The sequence below is a fragment of the Cheilinus undulatus genome, linkage group 23 (genome assembly GCF_018320785.1).
Source record: "Cheilinus undulatus linkage group 23, ASM1832078v1, whole genome shotgun sequence".
Lineage (NCBI taxonomy): Eukaryota > Metazoa > Chordata > Actinopteri > Labriformes > Labridae > Cheilinus > Cheilinus undulatus.
In genome coordinates, this window is record NC_054887.1 from 28,261,037 (window position 1) to 28,284,730 (window position 23,694).

The following is a 23,694-nucleotide window of genomic DNA, read 5'->3' on the forward strand; positions in this document are numbered from 1 at the left end:
ACCCCATGTTATGATTTCTATTAATGTCAACTGAGTTAGTAATCCTACAAGGTGACGGAACGGTGGTTGAGCTACCAGCAGTTTCTTTAGTTCGCCATAACCAGGAAGTAGTTTTATCAGAGTCTGAGCCAATTATAAATGAAGTACAGAACAGTATGGACATGCTGATTAAGTCAAAGCTTTGTTATAAAGGTTAGTTTCTCCTATAACAGTCTAATTTACCTTATTGGAGGCTTTGGTTGCTGCCAAATATACACCAATATTTATGCCTTTATAAACAAATCAATGTTCTTTTTTAATGTAGGGAGTATTGTTCAAATGCAAGAAGGAAAACTTAAAAAAGGTGATGTTTGAGGCACTTTTAGGATTAGAGAACATGAAGCAGTGAGAAGAAAAATAAGAAACTCCAAGACCCTCTCTTTAAAGCTATCAGAATACTTGTACTTTCACAGCCTGGTCAAATGGACCTTAAAATATCAGCAACTTCCTGATAAAGACTTGATTCTGATACTGAAAGTTTGTTTTTAAGGTCAACTCAACCATATTTCCGTCCACCAATACAAATTCTCCTACTTATTCTGGATCAGGTCACTGTGGCAGCATACTAAAAAAGTCAGCCCAGACTTCCATCAACCCAGCAAGGTTTTCTGGCTCCTCCTGGGGGATTCCAAGGTGTTTCCAGGCCAGAAGGGATATATAACCCCACCAGGGAGTTCTGGGTCCCCTGAGGTGTCCCAGTTGGATGCATAAGACCTTAAAGGAAGACGACCAGGAGGCTTCCTAATGTTAGCATTAACCACCTCAACTGGCTCAGCAGAAGGAGCAGCAGAAGTACTCTGAGCCTATAGATGTCTTTACTCCTAACCCTATCTCTAAGGCTGAGCCCAACTACACTGCTACAGAAACTCAAAACTTGTATTCACAATCTCATTTTTTCAGTCACTACTGAAAATTCACAACCATAATTAAGCTAACCCCTCCCTCTTTACCTTGACTCGTCCACATAACCGTTTGTTGAGAATACTGGCATATTAATTGTCTAAAAGTGAGTGCCTTGGAGTTTTTCTTGTGTTTTCCGGCCAAAATGATACCAAAAAGTACCTATTATATGTAAGATTTTTAGCCAATCTAGTCACAAAATACACAACAGTTTTCTTTCTCCTAGTTTCCAGAGGAAAGATCTGTATTGGTCGTGCTCTTACTGGTGAGCAGGTCTCGTATCTCCTTAATGAGGTTGCGGAGCTGATCGTTGCTCTGCTCCACTCTCTCTTTGCTCTGGTTGGATTTGATCAAAACCTGCTGAGCATCCACTTTGGCTTTGTTTGCACGTGTGTTGGCTTCCCACACCTCAAAATTATCAAAGAAGAAAAGTTAGATTTTGTTTGGAGCAATCTTGCTTTTTTCTGCCATTTCTTGTCCACTCACCATCCTGGAGAGCTTGTCCACCTCCTGCATTGCGTTCAGAATCTCCTGGTCCAGGTCTTTGGCTGATTTCAGAGCAGTCTGGGAGGTCGTGACGACGCCTTTGCAGCCTTCTCCTCCACACTGAGGCGCTCCGTCCTCACCAGCACAACCCAGACCACCGCAGGGAGACCCCGAGCAGCTGTCACCTTCAGCTGCACCTCCGCAAGTCTGCAGAGAGAAGAAACATCAACATACATAATGTCCTTTGTAAAGGAGACAAAACAGAAGATATACAGGAGTTTCTTACCTTCTCACTCAGAGGTGTCAGGTCCAATTCCTCCAGCTCGTTTGACAGTTTGTCGAGCTTCTGTGAGTTTCTTTGGATCCTGCGGTTGAACTCCTTCTGACCGCTGTTCAGTTTGTCCTCTGTGGCTTTCCGTACAGCAGCTGACTGCTCTACAGTGTTTCCAGGGCTGCTGGTGGAGGCATTGGCACGGATTTCTGCCATCCTAGACTGAGAATGTGCAGTTGCAATCGTGTCCATCGCACCTGGAAACACAAAGATCAAATCAAACGAAAAGAAATCTGCAGATCTGGAATAAAAAATACTTCAAGCACAGATCAGTTCAGAAACAAATAATTTATTTTAAAGGAGTCAGGGCGATGCTAAACTGGGTTACTTGACAGGAAAATATGGAGAGTAGTTGCCTTAATGTGATGGCCTGGCTTCTTACCCTGGATGTTGGCATTCTTGGCGTTGTACACTTCCTGTATCAGATCCTTGACGCTCTGCTCAAGTTTATTCGCCTCATCAATCAGAGCATCCAGGTTTGCATCTGTGGCATTGGCGTCCCTGTGGAGACGATTCAGGCCCTCCTCTGTTGTGTTCAGCTTTATGTTGACGTAGGACATCACACCCCTGAAGAAACGAAAACAAAACATACATGAGCACAAAGAAACAGGTGTTACAAACGTCTTTGTGGATGCTTCTGGACATACGTGATGTGGTTCATCAGCTCCTGAATCTGCTCCAGCTTCACTCCTGCAGGGTTGCCCTTGATTATTTCCTTAACCGCCTTGATGTTTGTCTCCAGGCTGCTGATTAATTCTTTATACGGCGCTGTCACCCCGGTCGTCTGGAGCTCTGACACTTGGGCCTCCAAACGTTTGGTTTGATTGGTCAGCTCGCCGACGATCGTGTCCCAGACGGCGAAGCAGGGGTCGCAGGGTTCACAGTTAGGGAATTCGCCCTGGTAACCACGAGCACATTCGTCACAGTGGAGGCCGGCCACGCCCTCCACACAGGTACACTGACCTGTTGAACGGTGGCACTGCTCGCTGGAGATACCCAGAGGGTTACATTCACAAGCTGGAAACAGAAAGAAAGGAAAATACGAGAAATTAACACCCAAAAATGTACAGAAATGCTCAATAATAGTCTTAATGAATGTAGAGACATTTTTAGTTATTATTAAGGTTGCATGACCTGTTAAGCTAGCAATTTAAATTGTTCATAAAGGCAAGAAAGCGCTGTTTACTTCTGTAAATTTCATTACTGTGCCATGTTTACTCCATCCCAGTGTATGAATATATTTTTCAAGTGATGTGTTTGTTAATCTAGAGGTAGTTTTCAGTCCTACAGTTCCCTACATAAAAGTGTAAAAGTGTTTTCTCTGTTTTTGTCAATAATTAATTTGGGTTGCAAAAAAATGCATAAATCGTCAAATTATTATTCTGGGTTTTCTTTATTTTTTTCAGTTTAAAATCACCAAAACCTATGAGTTTTCTTTATTTTTTGATACTGAAGTACAAGACAATGTTCCGTAGCATTATGTTCTGTAGCATCACGTCCCGTAGCATAAAATTCCATAGCGTAACATTCAGTAGCATAACAATCCATTGCATAACATTCCATAGCATAACATTCCGTAGCGTAACATTCCATAGCATAACACTCTGTAGCCTAACAACAGTTGCGTAATGTTCCACAACATAATACAATGTATTGTATTTCGTCAGTCTGTACTGCATTGTTATCTTGTTACTTTGCACAGTGTATATTATCGCAACGTGACATAACATAATGTTACGTAGTGTAACACAGAGTAACATATCAGACTATAATGCAACATAGCGTAACAAATCATTGATCATATATAGTTCTGTATAATGACAAATATATATTAGAGAAGCGTAAAGTGCTGTTCTATATTGTATTGTGCAGTATGGTGTAACAAAATGTACAGTAATGTTATGTAGGATATCATATCATACAGTAACATAACGTAACATAGCACAGCGTAATGAAACAGCATAAAGTAACGTATCATATTGCCACGTTTCGTATCTCAACTTATCCTATCACAATGTGTCCTACTGCATTGGATACCGTGTAGTGTCATGTGGAATTGCATGATTCTGTATTGTATTTTATTGTGTTGTCTTGTACCACATCATATTGAGTCAGTGTTGTATCTTGTCATCGATTGTATCACACTGTAATGCATCATATTGCATTTCATGATCTTGTAAAAGCATGTCATGTTGTAATCCAGCATCCAAGCATATCTGTGTCTGCCAGTTCAAAGGCACAATGTGTACTTTAGATTATTACACAGAAATTATCCTACAGTTTACATAAGCCAAGAAAATATACTTTACTAAAATCTATTTTAATAAAAGCTTAATCCATGCCTTAAGAAAGGATGAAATTAAGGAGCTTCTCAAACAATCCATGTGAACTTTGTACAAAAAAAAATGTAAAAGGAAACAAAGTAATTTTATTGGTTCCATTTTATTTTGCATTGAGAGTATCAATGGCATCTAACCAAGAGGATACATTTGATCTGTTTCTGTCAAAATAAGGAGAGGGTGAGTCAGGAGTCGCGTCCATTACTCTGCTTTGAAAAGGATCGTTTTTCATCCAGCATGGGTTTGATTTTTATAGAGATGATTTTAATTGATTCAATTTTGATTTGGGTGTCGAATTATACAAAGAAGTTATGAAATAAAATAATACAACTTGTTTTTGTCCAAAGAATTTGAGAGATCCTAATCTACAATGAAAGCATTAGAAACAGATTTTAGATTTCTCCAAGGGAATAAACTATTTGAAAACAAACTTTATTAAATCTCCAGCAGCTTCAGTGCATAAACAATAACATGAACATGGCCTAAAAGTTCACGCTGACCCCATGAGTGTGGAGGCAGCCCACCAGGCCTCCCTCCCATTTCAGAGAAGAAGAAAAAAGAAGAGGAGGTTTGGTGTAGGTCAGTCAGAAGGAATGCAAAACAGGAGAAGGTGTGCACCATCAGTGCTGCTGCGTTTATTTGTGTTATTTATGGAGCTGAAGGTGAAGGTTGGGTTTGAAGATTTGTGAATGTTAAGGTGAAATGTTACACCTCAGAGGTCTAGGTCATACACTGAGATTCTGGGTCATTTAAGGCGACTACAGACACGCACTTTAACAGTAACCTGGTTTGGTCCCTGCAAGAAAATCCCTCCATCCTCCAAGATCTCAGCTGTGGTGGCATTAACACTCTGTCACTTAGCTTCTATTTCTCCCACACATCTGTAAGTACTGCCGCCACAGATGCTCAGATTTCCCATGAATCTATACATCAGTGGATCATCTGTGCACTAGGTCCAGCTGGTCGAAGACCCTCAGGGAATACAGCGGGAATATTTCAGGATTCACAGACCCTTTGGGGCGTTGGCGCATGACGAAACGGGATGCCTGGGAGTTCTGGAGAACATCTGGTTCTCATGAACGTGAAACTAGAGGTCATTCCCAGATCCTCTTATGCTCTCTCACCCTGTTTTCTTCTCCTACCCCCTCTCTCTTTCTCTGAGGGCGAGCCAGCTACTATGAGGTGATCATTGTTGAATATAGACTTTCCTGAAGATTGTTCAGAGGATAATAAAACTGTTTTTGATATCAGAATTGTGTTAAACAGAACTGACTCACTCCAAAGCTGTTATAGACTCCCTACTGTTGAGCTTAAAACACACAAATACTGATGGAAAAACCACTGAAAGTTTACGTCCTCCATCATGCTGACTCAGTGGAAATCATCTCTCATGAGAGAGTCGAATACAAGCAAAAGGAAAATATATCTACAGAGCTTTAAAGGAAACATAAACACAGGGATACAGTACAGGAAGTGTTTGGACAGCGATGTTTTCCATTGTTTTGGCTCTGTGCTCCAGCTCGCTAGTAAGAAATCAAACACTGACCATGAGATTTAAAGCTGACAGAGTGCAGCCACATCCATATTGGGCCAAAAATGTCTAAGGAGTTTTTTCACAGCAGTACGTAGCAAGTTCTTGTCTGAAAGTGTATTTAACTTGACCTTACTCTCACTGTTTGACAAACTGAGGAGCTGAATAAATGTCAACAAACTCCTCAAAAAGTAGGGGATGAATGTTGCTGCAATCCATAAATGGCAGGGCATTACAACCAGAAATGAAGAGAATGTGTAACTAAATGTATTTTAAAAAAGTTCAGCATTTATTTAGCAGGAGTAAACGAGAGGAAAAGAGACAACATTAGCACCACTGTGCACAGAGAGAGAGGAAAAGAGACAACACTTCATTCGACCTCTGTCCTAATGTAACTTTGTTTACCAGTCAAGTTTGTGAACGCCACTGCTATGAACGATAAGTGTCTATATTGTTGTTGTTTGTTGAGTCAGTAAAGAAACACTTTGTGAAAGGATTGAATGAAACACGTGGAGGTCAGTGTTGATTTCATCAACTAAAACTATGACTAAAAATGTTAGCTGAACTTTTATTCCATGAGGAAAATAGACTAAAACATCCTCTTTAATGTTAAAGTGAAAACAGATTTCTACAAAGTATTGTCAATTAAATAAAATATGTAATGTTAAATAAGTGACTGCATAAATATTTACCTCTTTAAAAGTGACTGACCTTAATCAACAGAGGTCCAGCCAAATGGTGCGAGTAGTCTCACAATTAGTGAAATGGGGATCACCTGAGCACAGTGAATGTGTTTCAAATGATTGTAGTATAAAGACACCTGAGTCTGGTCCAGTCACTGGTTCATCAGTACTCATGGCTACCATTACACCACAAAGACAAAAGCCAAATCTGCCTAAATCAGGCCATCCTCACAAACTGAGTGACCATGCAAGAAGGAGACTAGTGAAAGAGACCACCAAAAAACCTATGACTGCTCTGAAGGAGTTCCAAGCTTCAGCAAATGAGATGGGACAGACTCTGCACACAACAACTGTTGCCCGGGTTCTTCACCAGTCAAAGCTTTATGGGAGAGTGGCAAAGAGGAAGCCACTGCTAAATATCAAATATGGACTAGAGTTCACCAAACGACATGTGGGAGACTCCATGGTCAAGTGGAAGAAAGTTCTTTGGTCTGATGAGACCAAAATTGAGCTTTTAGGCCATCAGACAAGACGTACCAAACACTGCACAACACCACAAACACACCATCCCCACTGTGAAGCATGATGGTGGCAGCATCATGCTGTGCAGATGCTTCTCAGCAGCGAAGGCTTGTAAAGGTAGAGTGTAAATTGGATACAGCAATATACAGGAAAATCCTGGAGGACAATCTTGATGAGTCCTTACCAGAACTATGTATCGGGAGATTTATTTTCCAGCAAAACCTAAAGCATTCAGCAAAAGCTACACAGAAATGGTTTCAACAAGGAGTCAAAGCCTAGACCTCAATCCAAAAGAGAATTTATGCCTGAACTTGAAAAGGGCTGTGCAACCTGACAGAGATTTAGCAGTTTTGTAAAGAAGAGTGGAGCAAAATTGCAGGTCAGAACTAAATTGCAATCCTCTCTGCTCTTTGGTGCATGTTTTTGTAAATATGTGATACGTAATAATGACTCACCGTGACATTTGACTTCTGGATCTCCCCAGAAAAGCTCCCTGCACTCCCGACATGTCCTGCCACCAAAACCAGGCTTGCAGGAACACTGTCCAGTAACCTACAGGAACATAAAAGGTCAACAACAAAAAAAGAGCAAAGTTAAAAATTAGGAACCTAGAAGGTGGATTTTATCTTAGGATTTTGAGCCTGAGGCAGACTGTTTTTTTGCTTTTCTGTGCAAACACAATAGACATTTATAGTCTGATAGGGCTCTCAGAGAAATGTGTATCCAGTTATTCCACAGAGTATTCGGAGACTTCCTTCCTCAGATGGAGTGCAGCCAGTAAACACAGAAACCCCAATGTTTGTGTCTAAGAGAGAGCACATTATTCTGCTCCTTTACGTGACTCTTTCTGTGTATTCATTTTTTTCTGCGTCTGAGAGAAACAGGGCTGCATAAAAACCTGGAGAAAAGAAATTCCCAAACAGCTGGAGTCCATATATCAAAAGATTTTCCAAACACAAGCCTCTGTGAAGAGATGGGTTGGTCACAGTTACTTAGCGGCTCCCTGCAGCTTTACTCTCAGGGAGAATAGTTGGAAAACATCCCTGAATTGTGTAAGGAAAACTCTGGAAACAACAGCTCACTGAGAGGGAAGATGTTTTAGTGCTCACTGGGATTTCATTCATCATAAAAGGGAGTTAATCTAGGCAGCTGTGGCAATATTAGAGCAGGAAATGATGCAGACAGATGTTCAGTTTGATTTCTGGTTTTGGCTCGCTGGCTCTGACTCACCACATTGCAGGAGGAGCCGAAGGAGTGGACGGGATCACAGTCGCAGCGCTGGCAGCCTGACCCGCTGGCGAGGTTCCAGGTGTCGGGGGCGCAGCGGTCACAGTTCTGACCGACCACGTTGGGTAGGCAGGGACACTGACCGCTGATCTGATTACACTGGCACTCCTCAGGGGAAGAACAGGCCTGAGGGACTGTTCCCACTGAGTAACACATGCACTCTGCAAACAGGAGGACAATATCATTGAATACATAAACCCAACATGTAGAATAGAAGAGACGGATAACATTAATAAACATCTGCACTCACTCCTGCAGCTCTGAGTGCCAGCGTTGCCATAGTATCCCAGCTTGCAGTGCTGACAGGCATAGCCCTCAGTGTGGTACAGACATTTCAAACAGGCTCCTGTCTGAACGTCACATGAGCTGGGGTCATGCATGTCAATGTTGTTGTTACACTGGCAGGGCGAGCAGCGACCACCAGGGACCAGGGGGTTTCCAAAGTACCCTGGAGCACACTGATCACACCTGGCACCTGAGAGACAACAGGAAACAGGAAGTGATTAAGCAGTGGGGTTTAAGTTCAAAGGGCTGATAAAAGGAGATCTGGAGTGTATGTTTGGGGAGATGAAGAGCTGGTGACACAAAATGCAACGTGTGGTGCTTCAGGCTGTAAAAATCTGCTTGTATCAAAACAAATCTGAGCAGAAACAACTGTCATTAGCAGTGTTTATGTGACTGTATGTACCTTTGTAGCCAGCGCTGCACACACACACCAGCTGGTTGGAAGAAGGCAGGAGGTAGCAGCTGTCTGAGAATTGACGTCCACTGCGGGGTCCATCAGGGCACATGCAGGGGCGACAGTGGCCACCTGAACCCAACTCTGGGTCACCATGGTAACCATCAAGACACCTAAAAGTAAAACAAATGTTAAGAAGAGCAACATCCTTAATAATCTTTTACTCTCATCCCCAGGTTGTACCTCTCACAGTGGTGTCCGGTGGTGTAGTCTCTGCAGCCTTGGCACTCTCCAGTCTGCGGGTGGCAGAACTCGCTGTGTCCATTACACTGACACGGTCTGCAGTGAGGGAAACCCCAGTAGCCTGGTAGGCAGTAGGAGCACTGACGGCCTGTGGCGCCAGGGGCGCACTGACACTGACCGGTCGCCTCGTGACAGAAGGCGTTGACTGAACCCCCGCGGTCACAGTCACAAGCTGAGGAGGAAACATAAATCAGCACATTCCCTCCTGATCAATTAATAATCAATGCAAACTTTTATGTCTATCACTCACGTCTGCAGCCAGCGGGGCCAAACAGGAAGGTAGACGGAGCGCAGTGGTCACAGTTCCTGCCAACAACGTTTGGACGACACTGACACTGACCTCCACTGGGCTCACAGACAGCGCTGAGGGAGCCCTGTGGGTCACACTGGCATGCTGGGAGAAAAGAGGAGAATTTTATGAGTAATACAACAGTACAGTGATGAGTTGTTGTTTCATGTTGTCTAGTTCACATATGAAGAAATGTTTAACAAGATACAGATACTTTTCAAAGCAACCAATATGTCCTCCATGGGGACTTCTTCACCTGTTTAGGCATATCAGCAAAAACTGAATACCTCAAATTACTTTCAACTGTTGGTATGTTATGAAATGTTCACGTTTAGACCAAATAAAGTGCCAATTGGCAAGAGTGGTTGCTCATTTTTTTCTTCTGTTTACTTTATGTGCCTTTCTGTGTGAAGCTCCAGATACTCAGGCTTTCTCCCACAGTCCAAAGACATGCACACTGGCCACTCTAAATTGACTTGAATGTGAGCATGGCTGCTTGTTTGCCAAACACTATCTACTGTCCTCTTCTTTTAATAAAGGCAAAAAAATGAAAATAAATCTTAAAAAAGGGGGTTTCCTGGGCTATTATTGCCCATGTTTGCCTGAACAATAATCAAAATAATACAGCCATGAACAAAAAATATATAAACTATATGGACAAAAGTATTTGGCTGCCTGGCCATTACATCCACAGGGACTGTAAAGCCCTTGTTTTAGCTACAGCTATAGCTATTGTATTAGCTATAACAGCCTCTACTCTTCTTGGAAGGCTTTCCACAAGATTTTTGCGTGTTTCTGTAGGAATTTGTGCCAATTTATTCTGTAGAGCAATTATGAGGTCAGGCATTGATGTTTGACAAAAAGGCCTGGGTCACAATCTTCATTCAAGTTCATCCCAAAGGTGCTCAATGGGGTAGAGGTCAGGGCTCTGTGCGGGCCAGTCAAGTTCAGCACACTGAACTCATCAATCCATGTCTTTATAGTCTTTCTTTGTGCACTTCTTTGTGTACTGGGGCACAGTCATGTTGGAAAAGAAGAGGGCCTTCCACAAACTGTTGCCACACGGTTGGAAGCGTAGCATTTTCCAAAATGATGGTATGCTGAAGCATTAAGATTGCCCTTCATTGGAGATAAGGGGCCTAGCCCAAACCTTAAGAAACAGCCCAATACCACTATCTCTCCAATGTCAAACTTCCCACATGGCGTTCCTGGTATCTGGGCATTGCCGAAAGTCAGAGTCTTTTGGTCCTCCTGGTCCCACTATACTCTTGTGAGGCCTGGTTGTTGACTGATCCAGAGGCACTGCTGGAGTCTTTTGTGACAACCCCATCAGCACATCTTTGTGTATCTTTGGAGAGACTGTGTGTCTAATGAAGACTTGCTCAGGAGAGTTAGGATGGGAAGGATCAGCTCCCTGATACAGGAACGGGCCTGAACCATCTTTAAAAACTGTTATTTCAAAGGTGGGATCCATGACAGAGCCATACTTCCAAGTCACTGTGCTCTTCAGAACAACAAATTTAGTATCACAAATGTTCGTAAATGAAGACTGCATGGCTAGGCACTTGAATTAAATTTTATACACCTGTGGAACATACCCATAGCTCCTTTGTGCAGCAGAGCAGACACGCTGAAGATGTAGTCGTTGCAGATGTCGGTCATGGGACTTTTGACGACGCTCTGGCTGCTCTCCAGGCAGCGGTAACGTTGGAACGTATCCCACGCTTCCTCACCTTCATTCCCATGGAACATGTCCATCTCTTTGACTCGGGGAATCAACACCAGCTATAAAAAGAGGAAGATGAGGAGTGACAGAGAGCATAATAAATACATAGCTCTGAAACAGCAGAGCAGAGGCAGAGAGGGATTTTCCAAAGGGATAAAATTCCCCGTCTGGCTTCTTCTCAATCAGAACCACTAATAAAATAAGAACAGTAGTATTTAGAGACATTTACTTCACCAAAGTGACCAACAAAACATGATTTATCTGTATGAAAACTGTAATGTACTTAAAATACTAGAAACAACTCCAGGCTGTGAACCACTGCAGTATTTTATCATTGTCTAAAGTTCATAAAATCAACCTACACACATTAAACTGTACTTAGTGACTATTAAAATCCTGTTTTAGCAACCTATAAAGAAAAAAAAGTAAAACTAGAATGTTGTGTTTTTATAAAGGGTTATGTGGTTAGCCTGTCTTGGTCTGGTGTTGTTTTCTGAAGCTTCAAAGAGCTGGGCTAACCTGAGCTAAATGAAGATGATCATTGATTCTGAAGGTATTTATCTTTGGGATGCAACAACACCAAACAAAGTATTTCAGAGGATGTTATTCTTCTTGAAAAGCATATGGAAGTGTGTTCAACTATCACTATGGATGGATGGAATGACTGCTGTTTTTAAAATTCAACATACAGAGTCGATGAGCGTGTACGGGCTCTGGATGTCGCTGACTGATGAGTACAGAGGCAGACTCAGACGGATCGTGTAGTTCAGTCCTTTCTCGAAACACACCGGCCTCACCAGCAGCACATGTCTGAAACACAACGGAGCTTTAGACTCTGCTTGGTAAAAGCGAGAAAGATAGAGTGTAGAAATCCTGTGATTTACCTGGATCCGGGTGGCAGAGAGACAAACTGCTCGTCTCCACTCTGGATGGAGTTGCTGCAGTGACTGGAGTAGCTTGGAGGGTGGTAGATGGGACGCTGAACTCGAACGTTTACCTGCTCCCACTGCTCCGGCAACTGGCAACAGACATGAGAGCAAATATTTAAATTACAAGGAAATTTGTGTTTGGTGAATTATTTCTTTGTTTGGCATTGGCAACAAAGATTTGGCAGATTTTTCATGGGCGCAACCCACGTACTCAGCTCTGCTGCTCATCCCACAAATGCATGCTCCTTACAAATGTGGCACCATTTAAAAGGGAAATAAACAGACTTCCAAACGCTATCAGATTTACTGTCAAGAAGTATTGTTACGACAGAGAAATAATCCACTAAACACAAATTTCCTTACTATTTGTGCAAAGTTTAGCTTCCCTGAAGTCAGAGAACTAGACTAGTGTTTCACAGCAGTACAGAGTTCATTCAATCACCGTGTGTCAGATAAATCAGAGAGGGGTCTAGGGTCCTCCTCCAGGAAATTTAGAACATCCAACACAAAATTCCCTGAATTATGGAGAATATTTAAGCAACAATTTGTGGAGGAAGATGACAAACATATAAAGCTGGCTAGAAAACAAAAATTGGATCATGAAATGTCTTAGTCAAAGTGCCCTCTATAATTTAAGATCTATTACAGATCAGACTTTTCATGGCCTTTAATTACAAATGTGCAATCTAAGACTATCTAAGACTTCCCGAGGATCTGCAGGAACTCTGTATACAAGCGTAACTATGACAAACTAACGCCAAAGCAGGATGGGGGAAGAGCAAATCTTTGCTTTTATGAATTAAAGAAATGTGGTCCAGTTCTGTTAAAGCTTCCACTAGACTATAGCTACATCTGAGCTAATTGCTACACCAGCAGCAGCCATTGTTACCAGCCTGAAGTGCGACTTAATCCCGACTGCAGCTACTGCCTCCTTCTCCAAAAATGATGCTCAGACCTGGCATAGTCGTGGCACAGTCATTTCAGATTGGAGCTTTGCAAGATGGATTTGCCTTATGACAGACATGGAGTCTGGCCAATCCATCTGTTTTGCAAGGTTATCTCTATCCACCTTCCTATCGAAATCACAGATGCACCAATGCATCAGATTAACTTTAACTTGACTATTCTTACAAATAATGATTAGATTAATGCAGGAATGTTTTTCACCTGTGGCTCATAGCGAACAAGGATATCATAGTCCATGGACTCTGGGATGTTGTTGATGTGGAACTCCAGGTAAGCCCCTTCTGGCACATTAACAAAGCCCATACCGGTCCAGGTAGGACTACGATCCAGAGGGTAAGGCCTGTGTACCACTGTCACACCCTGACAGAGAGCAGGAGAGATCATCAAGGCTGTGGTTTGCATATTATGATAAAAAACATCTCTAAATTGATAGATGGGGTGGTTTAGTAAACAGTCTCACAGGTCCATGTTTGGCGTCCTCAGCCTCGTATGTGTAATGATCCAGAGCGATGAAGTAAAAGCCGGACTCAACCTGATCGCAGCGACGTCCAAACATGTGCTCCCTGCATACACACTGTCCTGTGTGAGGGTCACAGCTGGAGAGAAGGAGTTATATTATGAATAAGTGGACAAAATAAGGCAGAGGAGGACATTATCATAGAAATTTTAGAAACAGAGATTGACTTTTTCACTATTTTCCTGATTCAGTTTATCCACTAGACATACTTGTTGTCAACAGCCCCGCCCTGGTCACAGTCACACGGTCTACAGCCGTCCATGTCATTAGACAGACCCCAGTGCTGAGGCTACAGGGAGAGGAAATGAGAATCTTTTAATACACACAATGACTGTATAGAATGAGGTCAAATCTCAAAATAAAAGCTAAAGGCTGTGGATGTATCCTCACAATACACTGATCGCAGTTTTGTCCGTCAACGAGGCGTTTGCAGAAGCAACTTCCTGTCTCTGAGTCACATGTGTTTCCTCCCGCCAGAGTTCCCAGCGGGTTACAGGTACAAGCTAGCCAAACACAGAACACAACAATAAGAAGTGTCAGTGTGTCTGACGTTACTTCCTCAACTCTGTCTGTGTTTGTAGAATCGGAAATTCTATTCAAACAAGTAATTGTTTTCACTATTTCTGAACTGCAAAACTAAAACTTATGTTTCAAGCTTTCAAAGATGTGACAGTGTGATCTCCTCAGTTAATTTTCACCTTCATCCATTTGTAGATCCATTTATAACGCTATATAAATGATCAAAATCGAGCATATAGGATTAGGCATACCAATGCAAGCCCTCATCAGCTGATTCACTCCGAGCACGCTATTGGTTAATCACACTCATGCCGCCATATCTAAACTGCTCTAGCCTGGCTATGCTTTGCTGCTCACTCTGCAACCCACTTTTTGCAACTCTCCTCCACCCCAGCTTATCCTTTATCCTGCTCATGACTTAATCAATGCCATTCTGTTGCCACTGATGCCTGCTCTGATCTGGGTTTTTTGCTTCTTCTCTCCCTGCCTCAGGCTTTCCTTGCTGACACAGGAAAGGCAGGAATGTGTGCTGTGTCTGCTTAATGCTTTCCATGTAGGCTCGTGAAAGAACAGGGATCCTAGAACAGCCACACTGCCATATATAAATAATAGCAGCAAGTGCAAATCAATAACTACTGATAATAAACTATCTATAACCACAAATCATGTACATTTCTTGACAAAGTGGCCCTGACTGAAATATAAATACTTTAAGGGAGCTTGATAAAGATACTTTAAGAAGTGTTTTATATCTGAAATGTTTTGCAGCATGTGCAGTAGTCAGTATAGAGGCCTTGATAGTCTAAACAGAAGTCAAAACAGACACATTTTGGAAAAGGGAGCCCCAGAAAACGAACAAGTCCCTCTTAAAAAGACTGATAATTTGATAAAATGCATTACAGCTGGCATAAACTCATATAAAACCAAGCAATCAAAGAGAAAGAAGTCACTACATGGAATAAGTCACTAAAACTGTTGCTGGCTGAACAGGATTTGTGTGTAGACTTACGAAGACAGCCGTGCGGCCCCTGTCCTAGCCCATGGTGTCCTGGTCTGCAGTGGTCGCAGCGCTCTCCCTCCACATTAGCTTTGCAGCGACACTGACCTGAAATCAGCCCTGCTGCAACATCGGTCCGAGGGTCACACATACCGCCCTGCAGAGACCCATCTGGGTCACAGCTACATGCTGTGGACACACGAAAAATTACGCTCAGGACATTGTGTGAAAGATGGAGTAAGAGCCTAACCACCAGGGAGTACCCCAGGGAGTTATTCTTGGTCCTCTTCTAGTCACATCATACATTAACAGCACTGCAGAAAAATTATAGTACTGTGAAGTTCATCTCTACGCTGATGATACAGTTTAATATACTTATGAACCCTCAAAAAGTAAAGCTTTCACTCACTTACAGACTGATTTTACTGATTCTGACAACTGACTGGTCTCAAATGAATGCTGAACCCCATTTTAGAAATTATTTTGACCCCTTTGATACTGGAATAATACCGCATCTCATTACAGGACGATCTCTAGTGGGGTACCACAAGGGTCGATTTTGGGACCTTTACTTTTTCTTATGAATATAAATGATTTATATTTACTCGCTGGTACTCTTGTTGGCTGATGACTCTAATGTTTTTCTATCTGGTAATGATGATTGCAGAGATGAACACAGAATTCAGCCAAGCTAACACCTGGTTTAAGGTGAACAAATTATCTCTCGACACAGAGAAAGCTCAAATATGATCTTCATACCCAGACACCTACAGGCCAAAGGTACTTTTCCCCAATACCAATATATATATTCTAATAATGTTTTACAAACGGTCACAGGGACCACATTTCTTCTAATTTCATGCATGAAAACCTCACCTGGAAAACTAATATCTATGATAATTTTGAGAGGGATAATGAGTAAGATCATTCAGAGGCAAAGATCTGCAAATTTGGGGTTGTTTTATAAAGAGGAGTGACCTACAGAGGAAAACAAAGTGGGAGGCTCATTCCGTGTACAGGACTGTTTCCACATGTACCTACTACTTAACTACAATCATGCTGTAGCTACAGCTCATTTCTGCTTCTCACTTCAAAGACTTTAACAGTCAGTGAGTTCAGCTCCAGATGTCTCTTAGAGAAAATGTCCTGAAGGAGGACACCAGCATGCTCTTTAACAAACAGTTCATGTAATGGATTGGACCATGAAGAAGAGGGGCAGACGCTCAGAGGTCAGAGGTTATGTAGAGGTGACTTACGCTCGCAGACGTTGGGGTCCCTCAGGTCTCTGTTTGGGTGCTGGTAGTAGAAGGGGGCACACTGCTCGCACTGTCGGCCCACCGTGTTGTGTTGGCAGTCGGTGCAAACGCCTCCACTCACGTTGCCTGTCGTCTTGTACACCGCCATGTCGAAGCGGCACGATGTGGAGTGCTGGTTACACTCACACTCTGAGAAAGGAGGAGACAAAATGTAAAGACTTAAAGACGAGAAGTTGGACAAAGGTGGAACGTGATCAATCCCTGCTTTGTATTCTTACTCTTGCAGGCGTGAGTGTTTCGTCCCTCTGCAGGTCGCCACGGCAGATCATGGTAGAAGTCTTGACAGCGCTCACAGTTCAGTCCCTCTGTGTTGTGGTTACAAACACAACGACCATGGACCTAAAAACACAAAATATTTAACACCAATTGCAGAAACAATCGCAAGATATTTTCAACACTGAGTGACTTTTTCTGATTAATAAGGCTCATTTGTTATTATTCCTTCCTCTTTAATTATTTCACATGATGTTAATCAGTAGATGAATTTACAAAGTAGACCGATTTTTACATATTTAATTTTTTTTTCTTGTCTTTACCAGCTAGGAAGCATCTGCTCAGGAAAAATGATTTAGTTAGTGTTTATTTAAACTCTAATTTTTGTCCTAATTATTTTGGCTTTCAGTTAAATTCAATACAATATTTTAAATTAACATTAAATTATACTCGTGTATGTATTTTACCATGCCCTCTGCTCCTGTCGGGGCTCCATCAATCGGTGCACACTCGGAGGCGTGGCCGTAGCAGAAGCAGTTGCCGCGGACGACCATATCATACAGGGAGTAGTAATACTTCTCCTTCACCTCGTCACGGGAGTCAAGCAGGTTGTCTCCCAGTGTGTGGAGCTTAACAAACTTCACCCGCAGGTTGGTGATCTTTAGCATGTCTGCAGACAACATGAGGAGGATAGCACTGTTAAACAGACATCACACTGATGTATTTATCCAGGGAAGATTAGATTAGATTAAGATATTTCTCATTCATTTATACACTGTCTCTTTTGTAATTCTTACAATACCGTCATTTTGAAAAGTTTTTTGCTGAGTTTCTAACCTCAGACTTGCCATTGCTGTTCCTCACACACCCACAGTATTCACCACATACTTAACATGAAGACTCTGCATGTGTGTGTGAGTGAGTCTCTGTCTGGATGCAGGTGAGTGAGGGAAAACTGAGTCACTTCTTTTTGTGAAATTCCACACAGAGCTCTTCCTCTTTGACCTGTGATCTCTGCTGATCTGCTGCCAAAAACCATGAAAATATATGTCTCAAAGTCACTGGAAATCTTTTTAATACTGTTCTGAGCTCGGTGGAGTCTTCTCTCAGGGCCTTATTTGGTTTCATATCAGGGAGGGAGGTGTCTTTGGAAAGTAAACATGATTTTTTTGTAACACTATGTTGGAGGCCCATATTTTACACAATAATTTACGGTAATTTTACTCTATAATTTTAATGGTGATAACAGCAGAATTAAAGATAATTAAAGATGCAGAATGTATGGTTTATTTGCATTAAATGATTGCTACATAAAGCACCAGAAACATGAGAGGCAATCTTTCAATTACTACCATGACTTTTTTTCTAAATTGAAGCTACTCAAGATGATGAAGACTGAATGGAAACTGACAATTTCTTGAGGAATTACCACATTTACTTGATAAAACCAACTTTTTTTATTCCAAGATAAGAAGCAAAATAAGTTAAAATCTTGCATAAATGACTGAAGTTTAATTGCTAGTTACACTCACTTTTCCGAATGTTTCCAACAATGGCCTACTATTTAACAAAAAATGGAGGAAATAGCCCCCAACATCCCCAGCTTCACAGACATTCTGTCCTCTTTCTTTTAAAGGCGATGTCATCAATGCTCACTTGTCGTTTCTGGTTGTCATAGACTTTTACGCTTTTGTCGTCCCGTTTCCACATACGTATGTGACTGATGTCCATATGTCTGTAAATATAAGGATGATGCCCCCTAGGGTCCAGCACAAAGAACTGCACTTTTTTACAGATGGATAGAAAGCTAATAAACTACCTGTAGCTGTTGAGGAGATGATAATCTTGTCTGTTTTTTTTGCCATTAAGCTGCTTGGGATATGTGTTTACTGGAATTACGGCGATAAAACAGGAGTTATTATGAAATAATTGCAGAAGTTGGCCAACCACCCCTTCCAACTGTTCACTAAAATGTTCAAATAAATCTGGCACTACCAAAATGATCTTACAGCACTTCATATCAACTGATAAATCCTGATATATTTCATATCAAAGTAGTTCATCTGACTTCATATCAAGCTGATAAATATGACTCAACTTAGCCTGTTATCTTGCTAGCACACTGCCATAGGGTGTCTCCGAAATCCACCACAAAAGTTTAGTTTTTTCAGTGTACTAGTGGTATATTTTGGATGAAAATATTACAAAGGGGAGAAGTTTTGCAGGCAGGTCAGACAACACAGAGACTGCCACGGGAATGAATGGACTTCCGTTTGACTTACCCCTGTAACCATACGTATGTGGAAACAAGAGGTTATTCCAGGCACACATTCAACAGCCCACTGGAAACAGCTCTGCGACCCACTTTTGGGTCCCAACTCTCCTACTGAGAACCACTGTTCTAATGTAAATAAAGTCTACAACACAGCTATAAGAGTTGGAAGCTTATGAGCATCTCACTCTGTATCCTCAGGCTGTAGGGGTCCTCGATCTTGAAGGCGGGGTCCAGCACACGAAATATCACCTACAAGGGAGAAACATGGGCACATTTTGGATCAGTTAACCGACTTCTTTGTGCCTGACCCAGGAGTTCAACTAATTGATTTACTTAAAAGAGCATGTCCAACATCATTCAACCACTAGAAAAATAATGCTTAATTTTTAAGACAGACTCACTTCTCCCTCTGTGGACGGTTCGATATCCGAGTAACGGGAGTCACAGATGATGTCATCCACTTTAACCATGGGACCAGAGGACACACCAGGGAATGACGACTCACAGTCGTAGGCGAAGTAACGATAAACCTGCCACGATTTCCCAAAGTCCATCGATCGCTCAATTACCATGGCAGCTGGTCGAAATGTCTGGACACAGGGAGAGAAAAAGTTTTTCAGTCAAATGGCTTCAAGATGCATGGATGCATTTTACTTTTCAATACTTTTTCTTTAATTTTCCACCCAGCTTCTTTTAAATAACTTTGAAGCGCACCTCCTTTTAGGGGAAACAGAATGTCGTTGTTTTTAAGAACTCGGTTATGAAAACATGTTTACTTAGTTTTTAAAATCACGATAGCCTTGGCCATGGAGAAAGGATCTTATCTTAAGATTACAATTTTGTTTCAAGTGATTTATCTTCAAAACCAAATACTTTTTGGGACTTTCACATCATTAACATATTTTTAGGTTAACCACGTATTACTTTACTTGATCATGCTGAATATAGGAGGAAGTAATCAGAAAACTAAACTGCAGTGGCAGTAAATACTCCAAGTTTCACAAAATTAAAGTAACAAGAAAGTGTAAATAAAGATAAAGTATTTTTTTCATCTTAAACAATGTGGATAAAATATGACATACCTCTATATATAACTTGGTTTAAATACCATGATATTTCTGATAGGATGGAGGCTGTTAGAGGTGTTGATCTTTCCTTCATCACCTCCTTAAACAGGATTCATATGCAAAGTGTCTCTGCATGTGTGTTTGGACTATCATGCAGAGCTACAAATCCATATGGCCACCATCACGGTCCACCATATGTTACAGATGATTCTTTACACCCCAGCCCCAGACTCATCCTCCTCTCCCTCCTCTTTCTTTTCCCACCATTCTCCAGAGACCAGAATAATTTTCTGCATTCCTCCACTGCAGCTGTAGTAATGCTGTGTTTATCCCCACGCCGTGGGCATGGGAGTACTTATGTGATATATGTGTGTTTAAGTGAGAACAGCAGAGAGAGAAAGCAGGCACCTTGAAGGTCATGATAAGGTGTGTGAAGTGAAACTCAGCCTCCAAGTCCAGCTGGATGGTTACGTTTTCCACACCTGCACGTAAAAAGAAGAAAACACAGGAAATTAACAGTTAAAGCCACACATCTTTTATGAGGTTAACTGTAATAAAAATGCAATCTTAAAACTGTCAACACAGCAAGGATGCACATTCTCACACTTTAACTATCCTAAATATTTACATCTGCAGCTGTTTATGCAGCGGAGTCAAGCTTGAATTATAACCACATATACTGTAAATCTTTCACTGCAGTTCTGGATTGTATTGCACAAACATTTTCTGAAATCTTTACCAAGTTGTTGAGTAAAGTCCCACCCTGAAGCCTCTTGTACCATAAAAAAATTTTGTCTTGGCCAGGACACTCATGTAAATGAGATTTGTAATCTAATTGAGGCTTTCCTGGTTAAATAAATCTAAATAAATAAAATAAATATATTTCGTGTAATATGGTAACTGGCTGCTAAGCTCAATAAAGGTGTTAAAACCAAAGCAATGAATGAGTGCAAGTACAAACACCTGCAAGTATGTTTATCCTTAATTAGCCATGCTGGCAGACGAGCCTGTGAAGCAAGGTTACCAAGACCTAAGAGCACTTGACCTTAAACAAGCTAATACATCCCCTCAGGAATTTCCTTAATTTAGCATCACCAAGCACACATTAGCATGGTAAAATGCTACATTTATGGCATTACTGTCACAGAATGTCATTGTTAGCATGTTAGCATTCTATACTCTAGCACTTATAAGAGCTGTTAGCACAATGGCTAGCATTATTGTGTAAAAATTTTGGTATTAGAGTTTTGGAGTAATTAATGAAATTAATGTCTTTTCAGTAAACAATTATTCTAGCAGAATTTAACAATCGTAAAGCTAACTTCAGTTAGTTAGCTAGTTTGTTCCACATCTTAACTTAAATCTGCAGTTAGTAGGAGTTTGATAACTACTCAAGATCCCAGTTTTTTTTTGGCACCTTCATATGTTTAAATGTAGCACACTAAGTGCTACATTTACATCATGATTGTTGTTAGCATGTTAGCATACCAAACTCTGGCTTTGAGTTGGGTTGCTAACACAGCAGCTAGGTTGTGGTATAAAAAAAATCTGACATTAGAAATTTGGGGTAAATGATAAAATAAAATTAAATGTCTGTGAAAGCATTAATCAAGTGTAAAACCAGATACATTAACATGCCTTTCTTCATCGTACTTCCAAGTCATTAGCATGACAAGCTAACTTCAGTTAGGTAGTTCGTTCAACATGCTAACTATTATTCTCTAGTTACTTAGAGTTTGATAACTACTAACAACCTCACTTTTTTTAAGTGCCCTCATACACTCAAAATCTAAAGTTTACTTAAATTTTACCTATCATAAAACATGCTAATGCCATGATTCCCACTGGAATTTTATTTGCTGAGTTACTTAAAAAACAGTCTGTTAAAATGCACAACCTACAGTTACACGTTCTCCCAAACTGCATACTTCTGAACTAAATTCTAAATATTTTGAGTGCATGTCCAGTTAGAGAGCTAGCTTACTCAAGGTTTTCTGCCATTAGGCCTACAAGTTGTTTGATAACAACTCACAGCCCCACTTCTTTAAAGTGCCCCCATTAACCCTAAATTTAGTTTTAACTTAAATTTGCACTTCATAACCACTTTTCAACTACTTTTATCCACTGTTTTCACTCATTACTTGCACTTTTAGCCAAATTTTTTACTTTTAACTAATTTTTGCCACTCTTAACCAAGTTTTTGCTACTTTTTAACCACTGTTTTCCTTTTCCAAACCCATTTTGACCTTTTTGTTTCCCATTTTTGGCACTCTTGAACCCCCTCTTACTTCTTTATCTGGCAATTTTTGCAATTATTTTTCAACAACTCATTTTTTTCAAAATTGCCCATTATTCAGATCTTCAAACCATTTTTGCAACCCTTTGTCATTTTTACCACTTTTGACCAAGTTTTGCTACTTTTTAACCGCTTTTTGCCATTCCCCACCTATTTTTGCATTTTTAAAGCACATTTTTGTCACTTTTGTTTAATTTTTACACTTTTAACCATTTTTTTTTACCACTTTTTCCACCAGTTTTGCAATTACTAAATATTTGTCCCTTAAAGTTGTCTAGTTTTTTCTACTTTATTTTCTGGCATCCATATGTTTGTGCAAATTGTTGTGTTTCTATGAAGGTGACATTACTTCCCACATTGTTGTCATTACCAAAAAAAGGTAATTCTGTTTTGAAAAAGGCTATATTGTACTACTGCATAAATGAATAAAATGAATTGGTTTTTGCTTTGATAAAAGAAGTTATTATTCAGGGTAAATATAAAATATGGTTATCATAGATTAACTTTTACAATGGACCATGTTTTGCTGACCTCTATGGGCCCCAAGTTTGGCTTGGCCCCAGACAGTTGTCCCCTTTACCCCCATATGGATTGCCTTGTATATCATATATTGGGATTTCTATCAAATGCTCTTGTAAGTCTTCTCAATTTTAATAATTACTAGTGTTTTGTGTTTTTTTTTTTTTTGTTTGTGATAGTAATTTTTTTCCTAAAAAAAAAAGACTTTTATTTAAAAAGCTAAAATAAGGTTTTATGTCGTACAGTAATTTGCACAGTCTCCCAACAGAAGAGATGCTTTTTAGTGGTTCAGCCTCTTGAAAGAAAGGATGTCCCTTTTCTTATAAATGGATATAAAACTAAATCTAACAGCAGCTGAAACAACTGGCTCAGATAGCGAGATAATGGAACAGGAGGACTACTGCAAGGGAATTAGGAAATCCCATGCAAAGCCATTGTATGTCTGCAGCTTCCTGCTGAATTAAAGACATCTGCACTGTTGGCCGCTGCTCCCTCCATGACTCATAGCTCTGACAGATTCCCACCACTGTCAGGGAACAGAGTGTGCATGTGCAGTATGGATGTGGGAGTAAAGCGGGATGTTTCCTGGGAACTCAGCTGTAGTGTGATTTCTTTGGGGCTCAAATTCAGCCTGACTTGATGGTGTGTTTTTTTCCCCTTTCAACAATGAGTGCCATTAATCACACTAGTATTACAGCATCAGCTAATGTTCAATTGAGCTGTTAAACAAGGGGAACAAATGACCTCTCTTAATGGAGTGTGTATATCCTTTCATTTCTCATTGTTTGCATGCAACTGTAGATAACTGAGGAAATAAACATCTAAGCTTATAACTTTATTGTTGGCTTGCATTTATGTAAAAAAATAAATAACTCAATTCCATGTTATTAAAATGTCCCTTTTTCATAAGGAAGTATTACAACAAGCAAACCCACTCAGCCAACTTAATTATCTAAACCTTGGAT

The 23,694-nt window shown here is 40.8% G+C and overlaps 1 protein-coding gene across 1 annotated transcript in view; it reads right to left on the reverse strand.

Annotated features, from left to right (window-relative positions):
• lamb1b (laminin, beta 1b) overlaps nt 1–23,694 on the reverse strand; it is a 36,042-nt gene that overhangs the window by 5,360 nt on the left and 6,988 nt on the right. Inside the window, exons 4-28 of the mRNA XM_041780474.1 lie at nt 20,323–20,396; nt 19,249–19,437; nt 19,033–19,096; nt 17,040–17,242; nt 16,578–16,698; nt 16,300–16,488; nt 15,056–15,232; nt 13,918–14,030; nt 13,737–13,816; nt 13,471–13,606; nt 13,212–13,370; nt 12,000–12,133; nt 11,805–11,925; nt 10,988–11,174; nt 9,351–9,494; nt 9,041–9,272; nt 8,807–8,970; nt 8,369–8,593; nt 8,062–8,279; nt 7,287–7,383; nt 2,404–2,773; nt 2,139–2,323; nt 1,712–1,953; nt 1,426–1,632; nt 1,203–1,347 (exon numbers count right to left, since the gene is read on the reverse strand). Of these exons, the coding sequence (XP_041636408.1) occupies nt 1,203–1,347; nt 1,426–1,632; nt 1,712–1,953; nt 2,139–2,323; nt 2,404–2,773; nt 7,287–7,383; nt 8,062–8,279; nt 8,369–8,593; nt 8,807–8,970; nt 9,041–9,272; nt 9,351–9,494; nt 10,988–11,174; nt 11,805–11,925; nt 12,000–12,133; nt 13,212–13,370; nt 13,471–13,606; nt 13,737–13,816; nt 13,918–14,030; nt 15,056–15,232; nt 16,300–16,488; nt 16,578–16,698; nt 17,040–17,242; nt 19,033–19,096; nt 19,249–19,437; nt 20,323–20,396 (4,176 nt within the window). The remainder of the gene's footprint in view (nt 1–1,202; nt 1,348–1,425; nt 1,633–1,711; nt 1,954–2,138; nt 2,324–2,403; nt 2,774–7,286; nt 7,384–8,061; nt 8,280–8,368; nt 8,594–8,806; nt 8,971–9,040; nt 9,273–9,350; nt 9,495–10,987; nt 11,175–11,804; nt 11,926–11,999; nt 12,134–13,211; nt 13,371–13,470; nt 13,607–13,736; nt 13,817–13,917; nt 14,031–15,055; nt 15,233–16,299; nt 16,489–16,577; nt 16,699–17,039; nt 17,243–19,032; nt 19,097–19,248; nt 19,438–20,322; nt 20,397–23,694) is intronic.